This window comes from Falco naumanni, chromosome 15 (assembly GCF_017639655.2).
Source record: "Falco naumanni isolate bFalNau1 chromosome 15, bFalNau1.pat, whole genome shotgun sequence".
NCBI lineage: Eukaryota > Metazoa > Chordata > Aves > Falconiformes > Falconidae > Falco > Falco naumanni.
Window position 1 is genome coordinate 4896556 of NC_054068.1, and position 17781 is coordinate 4914336.

General features: G+C 36.7%; 1 protein-coding gene across 2 annotated transcripts in view; it reads right to left on the reverse strand.

Moving 5' to 3' along the window:
- Positions 1–17781, reverse strand: part of CDH13 (cadherin 13) — a 504987-nt gene that overhangs the window by 315918 nt on the left and 171288 nt on the right. For both annotated transcript variants that reach the window (XM_040614995.1, XM_040614994.1), the window contains exon 3: positions 16221–16429. In XM_040614995.1, the coding sequence (XP_040470929.1) occupies positions 16221–16429 (209 nt within the window). The remainder of the gene's footprint in view (positions 1–16220; positions 16430–17781) is intronic.

Here is a 17781-nt window from a genome sequence, read left to right on the forward strand (position 1 = left end):
CACCACAGAAATTTACTTCACAAGCTAACTAATACATACAGCTTCTCATTCTTCCATCATTTTATTTCTGCATGGTCTTGTAACTAGTACAAACATTTGGAAAGCAAGTTTCATACCAAAAGTCCACAAGTGACTTTGTTGGCCAAATTCCCCAATCAGATTAAGCATCTGTATCACTGCTAGTAATGCAGAAAGTGTCTAGCCACAAGTTCCCAGGTGGTGGAGAATTACTTTCGAGTAAATCTACACCACAGAAGAGTATGTCTCTTCTATGGTCTCTTCACCCTCTATAAGCATAGCAAGTACTTCAGGACTGCACATATTCTAGATTGGCTCCTTTTAACATAGAGCTCAATTTTACCCTGCTTTACAGTTCACCCTTTCTGGAAGAAGCTTCAAGTTGTATGAACTAAAAAAACCCTACCCATAAGACTAGGAAAGAGTCCCAACGATTTTCAGCTTTTTCTGACACTGAACCAGATTTGACCAGATTATAAGTCCCAGCAGCAGGAGATACCAGCCAAAAGATCAATTGCATCAGATTCACCAATTTATCTGTGTTAAAAAACAGCAAAATCAAAATTGGAATAATATATACAAACAAGCATCCAAAACACAAGGGGCAATCTTCTTGGATGCCAGATATATTCATTGACAGTATATCAAGGCAAAAGATTTACAAAACAGTTTAGTTAAAAAAATCTGCTGAGAGGTAGTTCTACAGTTCTGTTCTTCACTACTATTGTCCAAAGCTATTAATTTATACAATAAGTTAATTTAAAAACAGGAGATATAATGCAGTATAGTTTTATGAATATTTACTAAACGTAGAGCCCTAGGGCTCAGGGCACTTTCATTTTAAGTAATTGTATTCCACTTGCAAATACTAAAGACTTAAATATACTGGGATAAATGAATTTAGACTTGCTAAAAGGTTTCTATAAATAGCACCCTATTATGTCACTTCTCCAGATAGTCTGCTTTGTTGACAGTTACTATAAGAACAGAGCATTCCAGTTTCCCTGTAGCAAACATGAAACAAGTCACCTAAGGAAAACCTTTCATAATTGGAACAAGGCAGGTACTAAACCTATCCCTTGTCTTATCTATGTATTTGTAGTTGGAGTTCATTAACTTGTCAGCACTGATTCCTTTTGAATAGGAAAAGGAAATGAAAAAATGACATATAAATCAATATCAACTCTTAAGTCATGTTCTCATTTAGCACAATGTCAGATATGAAATACTGAGAATTAAAAATAAACTTTCTAATAGAAAAACATGTCTAGTAATGCCTTTGAAAAAATAAATAAAATTACCACAGTGACTTAAGCTAGTTGTCCTACAATAGAAGTTACAGCATGTTATAAGTTAAAGAAAATCTATTAAAGCCTATTTTTATTTTCAGGTATTTTTAAAAACTACATTAAGTTTAATAACTAGGAAAAGCATTTAATAATATATAATTCATGCTCATTAGTTGGCACAAAATCTGTGTAGCACATCCACATATATCTAGAGAGAGAGAGATCTGCTAAAAGGACTTTCACATAACTCAGCATTAACCACAAGTCCATGTATTTTTTTAAAATAATTTTCATACATGTATATGACACTGTTATTAGAAGGGACTACAAGTTTGTCTTCATGGACAGGTAAAATGGTGATAATGGGTGTCAAAATCCAGAGGAAATCTGTGGGAGATGAGCATAAGGTAAAGGCAAAGATCTGTTTCTACATCCTGATATACACTGAATTGCTTATTACCTTCCTAGAGAAAAACAAAGTCAGCAAGCTCTACCCGGTAAAGTGCAGGCCACATCAAGGTCTCCAAGATGCCCCTGCATGTGCCCCCTAGAGCTGAGCTCAGATGTAACCCATCAAGTAGATAGCTTGGGATAGGGTAAAATCGAACAACCAAGTGTAACAACTTAAATTTCAAAATTGTTAGGTCTCTGCCAGCAAAAGGTAAAAGGTCCCTATAACTTGGATCTGAATACCTTACCTTTAATATACTTATTGAGTATCTCTATTTTGTACACAATAATCTGAGGAAGAGACATATAAAGTGAATTATATAGAATATATAGTATAAAAGTCAGTATTATAACACTTTTTTCCAATTGCGCAGCCTCTGATACGTCTGGAATTCTTTGGGCAGATGCTATCTTTTACTACATGTATGAACAAAGTCTCAAAAGCCACAATCTTTGTCAGCAATTCCAGTAAAATGAAGGGGGAAATAATGCAAATGCAGAATGTTTTCTTTCTCTCCACTGATTCTCCTAAACACACACTCTTACACTGGAAACCAGTCTTATATTCCTTATTGTCTACTCACAATTAATTTCCCTCACCTTATTTTTTCACTTTATAGTTTTAAAGACTCAGTCTTGATCAAGTCACTTATCTAATTCACAACTGTTCTGAAACACATTTTCAATTAATAAAATAATCTTAAATACAGCCTAATACACTGAGCACCAGCTAAAAGAAAAAGACACAGTAATTACTAGCAGTGGCAAGGAATTGGGAACGTAATTGAACAAAACCAAAATAACTTCTCCCCACAAACCCTTTAACTATTCTATAATTTCATACCACTAGAAGACACAGTAATTATGTCCCTCAAGTAAATCAACTATTTTTCTGTTTAGTAGACAAGCATTAAAGAAACTTTTTCTTTTTTTATACTTCTAATATATTTCCCATAATTTTCCTTTAATTGAATTAAATATGACATGTTAAAGCAGAAAACATTTCCATTTGGGATACAGATGATTGAACTTTTCCAGCAAATGTTAAATTCATTAAACATCATAGGACTGAACAGAATCTGCCTTATGGTATTTATAAATTTGAGTTATAATTTTTAAGTAATTATAGTCAACACATAAAATCTGGGATTAAAAGCCACTGAGTAAGTGTGAAACTTCTGAGATCCTCTAAAGAGCTATTTGATCAAAAAACCATTAATTTTTCAGGGATTCAGCTGAAAGCACAAACAACATCAAAGATAACTGAAGGAATTTGTTTTTCTTTTCCTGTTTCACAGACACAAAATATAACTGGCATACTGTGACTGCCCATTAACATTATGCACACTTAATATTATATATATCAACTTGATGCTAATAGTATCCAATAGAAAGGACTATACCATATGATGGCACCACTAATACATTCAGTTTTCCTGGCAATTAAACAACATGGAAGCACTAACAATTAACATCAAGGTCACCCGCAAATAAATTTTGATTTGGACACTCCTCATAGCAGATTTATGAATAGATTCAAAGCTCATTAAAATAGGTGGAACGACTCCTGTTGACTTAATGGAGATTGCATTTGGTGTACTGCTCTCTTTTTCCTATGACAGATTAATTACATGGTTTTGTGAATAATCACACCTAAAATCAACACTGTAACTTAAAGCTTCAAGCTGTACCTCACGTATATATGTTACTTTGTCAGCAATGAATTCAAAGCGAGCCATATCTTCTCCATTTTTACTTTCAATGTTTAAACTGAAGTTTTAACATCCCCTCCTCCTACCTCCACCTTAATTCTTGGCTTGCAGGTCATACAAAGCACAACAGACTTTTCTGACTTTAATGACAGTATCACCCCCAAAAGGATGGTTGTTAGGAGTGGGGGGTCAGAGACCAAACCACGTGAGGACAACACAATACAGCAGCACAGAGAAAATAAATTTGTCTGCAGACAAAGTCAGAAAGTTACTTAACCTGCTCTACACAGCTACATAAGCGATAAGGACACACAGTTTGAACCATCCATAGTCCTTTTGACATAGACAGGAGAATTCTTCCCCCTTTACCCCCTTTTAGAATTACCAAAAAGTACAGGAAGTGGGTAGAACTTTGCATCACTTTAAGTTGATCACATGGAAGAATTGACAAGATTTCCCTTGACCTGCTACTGAAACAATTCACCTCTGTGGAAAACCAGAAGAGAAGCAAACAAATAAAAATTCCTTAGTATCAAATTGCAGGCATTATTGAAACAGAGTGGACAGAACCACCAATTGTATCAATTTTATGGTTATGATTTCAATTAAGTAGCAGGAACACGACTGTCAAAAAATTGACACATACTGTTTCTTTTTTTCATTAAAAAACTCTACATGTGCATGTTCCTACGTTATATTTCTCAACACAAAACTACTACGCATGCATTAAAAAGAATATATTTTTTAAATCTCTCTTTCACAATATCCCACACCAATGTAATACTAGTAATGTTTCTACGAACATATTTGGAAATTAAATACATGTGAACAGTTCTAATGAACCTCTCAGTATGGTGGCTCAGTTTTGATATATTTAATAATAGTAAATGAATAAACCTATGACTGATAAGATAACTGTTGACTGAGCCAGTAACCAAACAAATAATGAAATCCCCATTTCCTAAATCAGGAATCCAGCCTACATGCTTTTATTTCTAGCAGGCAATTCTGCTGCAAAGGGTAGTATTAATGCATGCCAAGTCAAATACAAAATACTAATGTAGTAAGTATCTTAATCTAAGGCATGACTTTATAGTTCGCAGCAATGAGAACAGAAGATCTAACCTGAGTATTCTTGTTGCCAGGTGCTGTCATGTTGGAGCACAATGACCAAGTACATCTGACAGAGGTTTTGTCTACCTAGTCTTTCAGCAGTCATGAATTTCGTATCAAACAGGAGTGGCTGACTTTTGATTTCAACTTCAGGGGGAAAAAAAAACAAGTCACAGGTATGCGAATATTCTTCCTGTCTAGAGCAGAAACTGCCAAGTGTAGTATTTGTCAGCCAATCAGGAATTTTTAATTTACTGGAATTCTTGTTGGTGAGTTCAACAATATCCAAATCAGAATTATATGCCTCATGAGAGCACTCAAGTGTCCTATTTCATGGGGGCTGATATGATATGCTACTTTATCACCACACTGTTGTGCTTGAAGGAGACCCTCTGCATTTTGATATAGCCTTTTAAATTATTAGCAGCACAAACACGAACAGGTTTCTTAATAGCATTTCCTTTTTGGGGACATCAAAAAAGTTGGGTGATATCAATGTGTACTAATGTCAGTGCATGCATAAAATCTTTAGCATCTCCTAGGATAGTCCAGTAGTTCACAGGATCATACACTTGAAATCCCTATAACAAAAATTTCTGTATTAATAGCTGATTATTTAAAGCTTGGTACAGTCTTCCAGATTTTAAAAAACTTGTACTGTCGCCTTTCTTCCAGGTAATTATAAGACAAATCTTTATACAGCACAACAGTGTTCAATACTGTAAAAAAAAAAAGGCAAAGAGCAAAAAACCCCCCACAAACATTCAACATGTTAACAGACAGCATCAAATGGGATCTAGGAGAATTAAAAAGAAATTGGATTTTTTTAAAATACTCATAGATTATTGCCTTTAAGTCTGCAAAATGTATAAATCCTCATCTGATGTATAAATTTGGCATGCTTGTTCTAATAACTCTGAAAAGACATTGGGCATCATGAGGATATGAAAATGTTTGTGTTATTTATTATTAGCAAAGTCCTTAAAGCTCCAGAAAATCTTGTCATTTACACTCATGCAAGATACAAGCAACCTAAAGGCAAAGTTTACACACACACAAGACCCCAAATTTCCATTTGTGAATACGTAAGTTATGTCACAATGTTCAAAATAAAAATAAATGAACACCCCCCTCAAAAAAAACCCCTAACAACCACCAAAAACAACAACAAAAAACCCCAAACCCACACAAAGAAACAAACTACCCAGTTCATGCGTACTGCCTTGACAAACTGTAGAACAGGGCACTTGGCCACGTAAAATATTCAGTTGTTCTCCATTGTGACAAATGTACTTTAAATAAAGTAAAACATTTAACCCATTTCTGATTGATGATGCAAAAAAGGACACTTTTAAGCAGCAGAAGCTGCAGTATTGTATTAAGGTCATACAACTTAGTCCACCAGAAGACCAGTACACCAAAAGCTAGATCCAGCTCTCATTTTAAAAAGATTATACTCTATTCCTTATCTTAAAAGCTGCATATACTAGATCCATGCTTCATTTATCTCAAAACCACCAGGTAATTCTGGAGGTAGAAAAGAAATGAAAGACAAATGATTTCAAAATAATTTCCTACTGAGTTCAAACAATATGCCAAATGGTTTAACAAGTATTGAACACCATCAACCACAAGGGTGTTTACTGACTTGCAGGTAAATTAAGGTGTATTTGTTCATGGTAGTTAGAACAGTTGCTGACTAGATGACTTTGTGCTGCTGGAACTTGAATAAAAGCAGTCACCAGAACAATTACTAAAAATATTTTAACAAATCTGTTCCTACTCACCAGGAAACTTCTTGTTTACAGCTATGCACCAAAGTATAGTCATAGTGAGGTTGTTAAGAAACTAGAGGCTCTTCTTTCCTACTATTACATCTGTTTGCCCATAACCTTAAACAAGAATCTACCTTTTCCATAGTAATGAAGAACACTGAGGAATTGTAGCGGTACCAATAGTATTAGCAGCAGCCAATTATTGTACCTAACAGAGCTACTGGCTGGCTTAAATCAACCTATTGCCCCTCCGCTCTCTTCCTGTGTAATCACTATCACTAAGTGCCTTCTTGGTAAGAGGGGAAGCTATTTTTAAGATAGAACAACTGCTTAATACAAAGGTTATTTAGTTTGATTTGGTGGTGAAATATGAAGCGAGGAGCTGGATGATTAATAACTCCAAGATGATTGTAAATATTAACAGAGTTGTTTATTATGGAGATACCAAATTATATTAAGATTTAACTCTGTCATTCTTCAACTTGCCAAGTTATTCTAGGTACTTAAGAAAGCTAGCTGTAAAATAAGATACAAAGGAATACTCTTGAAAGCAACAGAATTGCAACAAGTAAGGAATTTTAGGTCCATAAGGAGCCATCTGTCCTTGTAGTAGCAGAATCAATTCTTGTGGGAGGACAAATGTAGATTTTTATCCTGTGATGCTCCATTAAATGCTTAAGATGTGTGCTGAGATAGGTGTTACTATAATAACCATAATAAATGCTCCTTCAGGTTTGTGAAAACCAGCATGGAACTATTGGGGCAATCATTAAGGATGATTCTTGATGTCTCTGATAAAGAGAAATGACTAAACCCTTACTCAGGGAATCATCTCTTCATGTGAATAATTTCTCCTATTATGGCTTTCTCAAATCCACCCTGTTTCTGGAAGCTGATGGAAAAGCTTGTAGTGGGAAAATACCAGAATATTTTGCATCTGACACAAAAAAGAACTCTGAGTTTCATTTTGGACAGAACTCTGTCCTCCTCTTGGAATTGTGTCTGTTCCTTAATAAATCTGAGGTATCGCTGGTGAAACTGGACTAGTTCTCATATACTGACTGCATCATTCCTGCATGTCAGATGAGAGAAAAACTGTCGAAGGAAATGGACAATTTTTCTTCTGCACCAGAAGTCTCACAGGTTCTTTTGGTTTCTGTAACATCTCTTGTTCATTAAGGATTTGAGGACATTAAGGATGTCATGGCAATTTTAATATTGTATAGAAATGACCACGTCTTTTCCCAAACCTCTTGTTTAAAAATTAATCTTCCTATCCTGATGTGGAAAAGTCTTATAAACAACAAAGATATCTGTGCAAATAGCTCTTTTTACAGATGTATGTATACAGACATGCACGCATAAATATTCTTTCTCTGTACTTAATAGTTACACTTTAAGGGTCTTACAGGATGAAAGCTGCTTTATAAATGAAAGATATTACGTATCCTAAGAGACATCTACTTATCCTTTATGATCTTGCTTAATGTTCTACTAAATCATGCTTAGCCTGTTGCTTTCCCACTTACGTCCTCATTTACTACAATGAATTTAAAATTTAAACCTTTTCCAAATGGCTCCTGTAAAAGTTCCCCACATTTCTGGCACAAATTGCCATACAACTCCATCAGTCTCTGGAGACTAACACATAGGATTGGCATAGTCTTCTGTATGTCAGAATACTTTCAGGATGAACGCAGACAATAACAACTTGGAAAAAAATTACATGTCAATGCATGACGGTTTATCACTCATCCACAAAATTTAGTAGATTTTTTTTTTTTTAATGGGTAAAGGACAGTTAGCATCCTAGATCATAAAAAGAAACTAATTAAACTCAAAATGTCTTCACATAAATTATCTACCGTTCAAACTCTTCTAAAAATGTTTTAGGGGCAAGAGGCAAGTAGGTATTTTCTTGGCACCCTGTGCCAGTGTGAATTTTAGTCCAGTTAAGAGACTTCATCAATCTTTGAATCATCTCTCCCACTGAGATTTATGGAAGCTTTGCCATTAAGTCTTATGGATGAAGGATAAGACCTAAGTGTGTTTCAAAAGAACATAGAATAAAATTGTTGCATTCCAGAATCGCATTTGGTGTGGAGCTTCCACAAAGACCTTTGGTTTACACCAGAAGCACAGCAAGCAATAGTGAAAACGTCCTGTGGACAATACTTGTTACTGCAGGGAAAACTAACAAGTCTAAATGCAGTTCAGGGCTGAAAGGAATTATGATTTTAGTAGTTTTCAAATAAAATGCAGTCATTTAGAATATCTTTGTCTGTCATTTTTCATTAGTCTGTTAACAATTTGGAATAATTAACAAGGTTTGCATTTGTTTCAAAGACCATCTCATTTCACCTTTAAATCCCTGTTAAACATATTCTATACTTGTCTTAGCTCTGCTTGCTGCTGAAAAGCACAAAGTCCCTTTTCCTGGATAAATGCATCCCTAGCTCACATAAAATCTGAATGTAGATTACTCATAGAGAAAGGCACTGAACATTCACAGAAGCTAACACCTTCTTGTTTCACAGTCAATTATTCATGTTTCCAGTCTATAAGACCATTTTTCTCTCCTTAAATAACCAAGTACTTCTCATTTACATGCTGAAGTTGTGCACTGAGGGAAATAGAAGGAAAGCTAGCCCACACGTTTGATCCAAGCATTTATATGTACAGTGAATAAACTTACAAGACACACTTTGCCCAAATAAGGAACACTAAATTAATGAAAATCACCAGTGGCTCATGTTCTTTATAGTATTTACTCTGGTATTCAACACAATATGTAATTGTTGCTATGGTAACTGCCACATCTCTTGGCACCATAATAATTCTCAGATAAATGGATCTTTGTCAGAGCAAACTCCAAAGCCAGTGTATATGAAACCTGCATTTCTTTGGTGGTGGGAATCTGCAGAGTGAAGCTGGAAGTATAAATTCAGTCCAGGCCTGAGGGAAAGCACAAGTCCGTCAATAGAGGTGAGGTTCTGCTGCAGAGCCAAGTAAAAGTGAGAGTGTGGCTATGTATGAAAAATCCTAACCGCTGCGCACTGCCATGGGGCTTGCAGGGTCACTCAAGAAGAGCCCAGCAAACAGTTACGGGACTCACGCCGGTACGGCAGTCAGACAGAACTCCAGCTTTGTGGGTTTGATCTAAAGTCTGCTAGAATCTGATTATTTCAGCAGGTTCTCGATCAGACTGAAGGATAAAAAGGGACAGTAGGTGACTGGAATTTCTATGGAAAATAGCTTATTTCAGTAGTTAAGGAGGTTTCTTATATAAAAGGAGCTCTTTGTTGTTTCCTCAACAGCAAGTGGCCTGCAAAGAGGATTTTTATAAAAATATAGTCAAAAAGGCAGCTAAATGATACTACAGAATGACCCATTGATGAGAACAAGCTCTTGCTTTCATAGACATTAATTAAGATGTATTCTGTGAAACCTGCAATGTAGCATTGCAGACTTAAAAAAAAAAAAAAAAAAAAAAGAACGCTTCCTCTCTCTGGTGATTAAAGCAGGGAAAAGTCATTTACCAAAATACCATCAACACACAAATATTAAATTCTAAAATCACTTATACCTCAGCTTTTTATGCATGAATTCCAAGTCAACAGGCACTTGCAGTGTGATAAACTGAAGTATAAGAAGTAATAACAAGTTAATAATTTAATAGCTAGTAGGAGAATGTTACCATGTTAAGCTTCCTGCCAAACTGAACGCAAAAGTGAGAACATGATTTTTCTTTTCTTTTCTCTTTAAGAAAACCTACCTTTATATGCCAGAAGGACACCATCATAGCCAAAGGCAAAATATCTCCACAGTTTTTCTGAAAATGCTATTCTATATGCTGTTTTGATCAGTACAACCCTCATAAGTGTATCATAGATATCAGTGTATCCCAGTGACTTACTGTATTTTGTGCCTTAAAATGAAATGAAAAAAATGGTATTTTATTTATGCAGTGCATTACTTTTTGCAGCAACTGCTATATGCAAAATCTAATAATATTAATCTATTCTAGCCTGTTTATCAATATCTCATGAGAGTCCATATTCATGCTTTTTGCACAGTCATTTTCAGCCTACTTGGAACTCTATTCTAACCTAAAAAAACCCCACTAATATACATTAATGGGAACAATTCCTTGCTGTATGAGAGAGGCTCATTCTTGATCTTATTTTCCAAATAAATTATTGAACTGCCAGATGACTAAACTGAGCTATTCACTTCCTTGCATGAATGTGTTTTGTATGAGAAGATCCTGATTCATAATAAGATTATTGATCCTTCATCATCTGTTCGAAGACAGAAAGCCATACAGGTAGGATTTTAGGCTCTAGGCACTTTTTTATCTCATATCAATAAAATTTGCAATCTCTACTCTGCAGGGATAAAGCAGAGAGTAAGATACAAACAAGAAATGCTAACGTTTAAATCCAAGGAGCTTAGTTTCATTATTTCTGTTTGATACTTTAGAAAACAGGCACAGGCATAAAGCAACTTGGATGAACATGTACATCCAGGCAGTGACTTAGTAAGAAATAGAATTCAGGTCTGCAAGGCAGCTGGGGAATTTTTCAGCCAGGCTGCCTCTCCTGTCCCTGCTGTATAAACATAGGAGGGTACTGATGCTGGGAAAAGCAATGGTTTAACAAAGGCAAAAGTAGAAGCAGAATACCTGACTAGCCCCTAGCTGTTAAAAAGTGGACTGGATAGAGTAGCAGGACGAAAGCAACTTCATTCCCTTCAATCTGAGCTACTGCTGGAGATTATTTTAAACTTTCTTTGTCCACAACATGCTGTTTCAGGGTGTGTTTGTCCCTCTTATCTCTTCTTTTCTTTCTCCTATTCTTTTTCCATCTAGTGCCTGAAAAGTGTCCTGAGGGTTTGACAGTTTCTATTTAATCATTTTATCCTTCTGTATGGAAGACCGCTGAGCACCATACAGTGAAGTTACTACCAACCTGGAATTTCTGAATATCTGCCTGCCCTCTTATCTGCTTTAGTGCCAGACTCTTGATATCTCACTCCCCCCATCCTTCACCCTGTTTCTGTGATGCAATAACAAATAAAAGTTCTAAATAACTCCCTTTGCTAGGTGGGGGGAAAGGTTTGCATTTTGCCAACACACTGAAAAAAGCAGAGAAAGTTTCCCAAGGTTTTCCATTTAGGTCTGAGTGTATTAAGGGTATATTCATTAAAATCAGCGTTAGATTACAAAGGGGGAGGATGAGCAGACAACGATTTTATTTAGCTTTAGAGAATGTTGTTCAATGCCCAGCTTGCTGCCTTTTGCAACTCACAATTTGTTATGAGACTCTACAAAAGATTGGCTATACTTGCCATCTTTCACAAAACCAGACTGTCTAAATAAATAAATAAATAGATCGACTATGTCTTGTCAAATGCTCAAATGTGATCAAATTTCCAACTTTTTTCCATAAAATTACCTACTATTTCCTTAAAACAAAGCAGGGGCAAAGCATTGGGTAAGACATAAGTTAAAAAAAAAATAAAATATTGCCACTTATTGGCTCAGTCAGTTTGTTCCCAGCTAGGGTTTGCAAATGATTTATTTTTCCATTATGGATTCAAACCTTTGCAAATCGATTTAATTATTCAGAATGAACCCAAAGTTCATTTTGGGGTCCTGGGTGAGTCAAAACATTTCCATGTCTTTTTTTAATGTCACCAAGAACTTAAGTCCTGACTGTGTAAAAGGTTATTAAGCAAACATCAGGCAAAGCAGAGCACAAGCACAGATGTGCATGCCTCACCAGCCCTACCCCATGGTGAATGCAAGGGAACGTCATTTCTTTCACTGAGCACTCCAACTGCCTGAGGGTGCAAATGTGTACACACCCGGAACTATTCAAAATGACACAATATAATGTTACACCTTCCATAGGCCCTTGGCAACCCTTCTGTACACTCATTCTACATCTCTCTCAAAAGTGACAGGTTGTTGGGTTTTTTTTTGTGAATACTCCCCTCTGTCAAGAGAGACAGAAACCAATATATCTAGCCAAAACGATCAGAGGAAAGGGGCAGTAACAACAGGTTGTAGAAAGCAATCTCACTGTAATCTGACATACAGATTTTTGCTCTCAACAACATGTATGCATATCTGTAGGTACAGATACTTTGCAGAAACGTTCAGACATCTGGAAAAGTAACAGTGCTGCATGTACTCTTCTGACACTAGATCCTGCAAAAGGTTCTGTGATCAGAAAGCAATAGCCAAGTTGGCTGATGGTGTTGAGGAACCATCTACTCATATTGTTGTCATGGCCACCTTTTAATAGAAAGGTGGTTTTGATCTGAGATACAGGGTCTGCAGATCTAATATATATGCACTTCAGACTCAAAAAGCAGAGTTAAATACTAAGCGGTATTCTAGCAGCCACTGACTATACTATGGCCATGAAGTTAATCATGTAGGAGTGATCAGTGAGGCCAGCTGGAATATTCCCACATCTTCAGCAGTAAAGAACCACACCCCTCCGCCACAGGAATACCAAAAGCTTTTCTGCACATGCCAGATTACACCTCTAAATATTTTCAGTATTTGTCTAAAGTATGGTTGGTTGTAATCAGAAAGTTTTATGAATTATACTATCTCTTCCTAGGCTCTGAACTGCCAGTCAGCACATTAGAGATCATTGTTGTCAGTCATTTCCAAACACATTGGGAATCTGCAATTAGAAACATTAACAATGGGATTTCACAGATGTAGGTTACATGCTTTCAGAAAAGAAACAGCAGTTGCTGGCAGTGGGGAAATACTTAAGAACTACTTATCCCCTAATTAAACAAGGTACTGTACTCTAAGTACTGAATGCTAAGCAGTGCTCTAGCATGTGCTCATCTTAACCCTACAGAATTATGCTGAATTACTAAGGATCCATCTGAGCATTCTGTAGCCAAGATTCCTTGCATAAACAGATGGAGCAGTTCTGCTGTTTCCATGCTGACACATTTAGACTGCAAAAGTACAGGATTAAGTTCAAATTTATCATAAAATCACTTTAGATAGGACGCTAAAATCTTTATATCCTTCTCAAGTATGACAAACAGAGCGACAAGAGTGTCTGTGTTGTGTTTAAAATAGGCAAACAATAACTGAAACAGTTGTTTAAAAAAAAAAAAATACTTAACAGCTACAGAGTGCTGGCTGAGGCCAGAGTAGGACAGCCAGCCCTAAAGATCTTTATATTCCCTTGAAGAAGGGCATGATCCTCACTAGATGGATTTCCCAGGACACAATAATGCATTGTGTAACTCCCAGTGGCACTGCACACACCGAGACTCCCCATACTAAAGTGTAATCTAATTATGAGCTGAACATCAAAATCCATACAGAAGTTATGAATGCAGGTAGAGATGATGCTGTAATATTGTTTTGAGGAGTCACCTATGAGGGAAGACGGGCAAGTGGTAGAATGTGCCATATTTAGACTGGGTTTCTTTCTCTGAATCAACACAAAGTGATTGGAAGAGAATTCAGAAGCGGGGGCAAATCAGACTTGGCTTTTGAACGTAGTCTGGTGATAGATTTCAACACTAAGCATTAATTAATATTGCTGGAACACTTTGAGGGGATACTACTCAGAACCCAAGCAGGACATAAAAAGAAAAGGTCACTGGCAAAGCTATGTTATAGTCTGTGCAAATACACACCTGTTAGTCCTTACTACAAGACAAGATTTCCCCTAGATTGTAACTTCTATAGAATAGCTCCCCTCAAAGACATTGAAGGGCTGCTTCTAGAAGAAAACCACAATAAAACAGAATGATTCTCGGAGAATCAGATCTTCAGACCAATCCCCTGAAGTTTAACTTCAGACAACCTGTCAGAGATGTCTCAAACTCCTATGTGGTTTCAGTAACTTCTATCTGGAGATGAAAATTCCCATTTTGAAACTGTTCCTAAGATTTGAAAACCTGGAGTGAAAACAAAATTTGAACATTCTTGTGAATGCATCAGAAGGAGAATGCCTTACTAGTCTGAGACACAGGACAGCCAAATGCCCAACTCCAGCAAGTGCAGCTTTCCTACACTGAATTTGGCACTGCGTGATCCTAAATCCATAGCTCCACCATGTAAAAGACTCTCTGAAGTATGACTTTGTTAAAATTTAACTTTGTGAGAAAACAGCGTATTTAAATAGAATTCAATTCTATTTCAGTGTTCTGATCAGCTCTCTGCAGTTACACATTCTGGTATTTTCCTGCTAGCAATCTATATTCACATCACATTCTGCTTAAAGTGCAGATCAAAACATTTCCTCAGCCATGGACAGGGGTTTGTTCAACCTTTCCCCTAAAGCTAACTTTTTTAAATGGAAGACTTAAGTTATACTAAGCTATTATTGGATATATCAGAATGCTGGCAGCTGAAAGCCTAAATACTGAAATAAGACAACAGATCAGTCATTTTTGTCATGGTTTCTTTATACTTCCTTGAAATTATAGCTCTGTGAAGGTAGCAGGCTTAACAGTTTAATAAGCCACTGCCTTGCCTGCCTCTCACCTAAATGCCATGACACAGAAGCAAAGGCTACCTCACATTTCCTTTTGTTACACTTTCATGGGTGTGAAGTAAACAATTCTATCAATTAGTGAAGCACTTTTCCCCCATAGTATGGGGTTAGTATTGCACTGAAATTCAGAAGCGGAAAAGAAAGGACACATTCAGTGAACAGGGTGGAACAAAAAATACTAGTGCATAGAGACAAAATTTAAATATCTGTTGCTATTTGTGTGCAGGTGTTTATAGTTAACACATAACAATATCAGATAAGCAGACCTACATGAAAATTTAAATTCCACAACATAGACTTAGTTCTCAGACACAGACTTTGAGTGAACATGAAGATTCTGTAAATTCTAAATTACACAATTAGACTGTGTTTTTCCATTTTCATTTGTGGCCAAACTGTGGTTATCTGGCATAATGTACATCAGAAGAACCAGCCAATTTTGACACTGGGGCTCTTTCATTTGAATCACTTCTTTATGAATGTTTAGCATTTACACCTGATGATGCAATACATCTTTCAAAAGACGGCAAATTTCTATTTTAAGTTAAACTAAGGGCTAAAATGTTACAGCAATATCTAGACTGAAGACAGATTCTAATCTCTGCTAACAGATTAAAACAGCCTACAGTCCCAGATGGCACATGCAAATATCTAGCCAGCCGTGTGCCCAGGTGGCTGAGGCCAATAGCCTCCTGGCTTGTATCAGGAACAGGGTGGCCAGCAGGCCCAGGGCAGTGACTGTCCCCCTGTGCTTGGCACTGGTGAGGCTTCACCTCAAACACTGGGTGCAGTTTTGGGTCCCTCACTTCAGGAGGGACATAGAGGAGCTGAAGTGTGTCCAGAGAGAGGCAACAAAGTTGGTAAAGGGTCTGGAGCACAAGTCTTATAAGAAGTGGCTGAGGGAACTGGGGGTGTTCAGTCTGAAGAAAAGGAGGCCCAGGGGGGTCATAATCACTCTCTATAGCTACCTGCAAGGAGGCTGTAGGCAGCTGGGTGTTAGTCTCTTCTCCCAAGTAACAGGACAAGAGGAAATGCCTTCAAGTTGCACCAGGAGAGGCTTAGATTTGATGTTAGGAAAACTTCCTTCACTGAAAGGGTTGTCCAGCTTTGGAACAGGATGCCCAGGGAAGCGGCTAAGTCACTGTCCCTGGAGGTATTTAAAAGACCTACAGATGTGGCGCTTAGGGACACGGTTTATTGGTGGACTTGGTAGTGCTAGGTTAACGGTGGGACTTGCCAACCTCAAACACCTTTTCCAACTTAAAAGATTCTATCCCCTTGGCACTTTCTTCTAATCTTTTATATTTATCTTACCTTTAATGCACCATGTTTTTCATTTGCTCCAACAATCAAAATTTCTGCCATATCCTCAGCATGTTCAGACCGCGCGTGGACAAACAAGGCTCTGCCAGCTTCTGATACATTCTTTAGTGCAACTAAAGACCCGTCACGTTCCACCTTAAAGTCTGGGTTAGAAACTTCGAAGTTCAATTTGTTATTCCCCTTGCAGTCATCAAATTCCACTAGGGGAGGGAAAGAAAAAAAAAAAGAAAAAACACAATTATAAGTATATACTTTGGCACATAGACTTCAAACATCTTTATGTTATTGGCTTGTCTACAGATCTCAGGAAGAAATGTCTCCCAATCTAAGGGGAAAACATTTCAAAGAAGCTTTATATTTGTGTTACTATAATTCATAGGCAAATGTTATGAATATGCACTTTCAGAAGGATGAAGAGATTTTGACCATGCTAATTGGGGAGGAAGGAGGTAAACAAAACACTCTGGACATGAACATTTTGTGATCACTCAAATCAAATGCACAAAACGCACACCTAGTTCTACAAATCGGGCAATAGAGTCCTTATTAACTTCTTCATCATAACCCAGGATCTCTAAAGGCTCTTCTGCTGGCAAAACGGTTTCAGATATACAGTAAATCCTTATGCTTGGAAGTGGTTGTTTACAGAATATTTGACCTCAGTCTACTGCAAAAGTGTTACTTAACAGAAAAACCAAACCATAACATTTCTTACGAACTACCAGGATTGTGATATATTGCATGAGCTGTACTGTTAGTATAGCTAAGGATTGAGAACTTTTAATTACAACCACAGCTGCCAACAATACTGTTTCACTTTACGTGAAAGATGTAAAATATTTAGGAACGCTGACATAAAGAGGAAAATGTCTCTCAAGTACAAAGTTTTGAGACTTTGCCTCAAGTTTTTCTTCTTCAGCTGCAGTAGATTCACTTTGCACAAAATATTTGAGAAAATATTAGTGATGTAACTACCAGCTAATATGATTAAGAGGCCTTCACCACAAACTTGTAATTGCTAAGTAAATTTTTCAGGTTTTGACATCTCAGAACAATATATTTGCATAAGAATGGCTTTTTTTTTTTTGACAATACGTTCTATACTCCCCATCTACTCCTTGAGTTACAGTCAGTGTAGACTTTTGACTTATCTGTATGTTATCACTATTTTGTTTTTACACTTCATTTCTATTGAAACTTTAAAAACTGCATTACACATTCAGAAAGGAATACAGACAGGGATACAAACTACAGAAGATCAAAGACAATGGGGTTTTACTGCAAATAAAGCACTCTGAATAATTGTTTAAATTAATTGTATATACTTCCTTTATTGGATCGTTGTTTTTAAAGGAAAAAAATAATCCCAGATTCTCTCACCGTCTGGCCAATACCTAAGCTTTTCCTGACTATTTAATCTCTATAACTGGTCTTGAAGCACAGACAGAATCTCATAGCAGATGGCCACATTTCACCAAAATTTCATCAAATTTTGCAACTATTTCCAGACTTGAAGAAAGGGCTGCCAGAGGACCTCATGGAGATCCTTCCT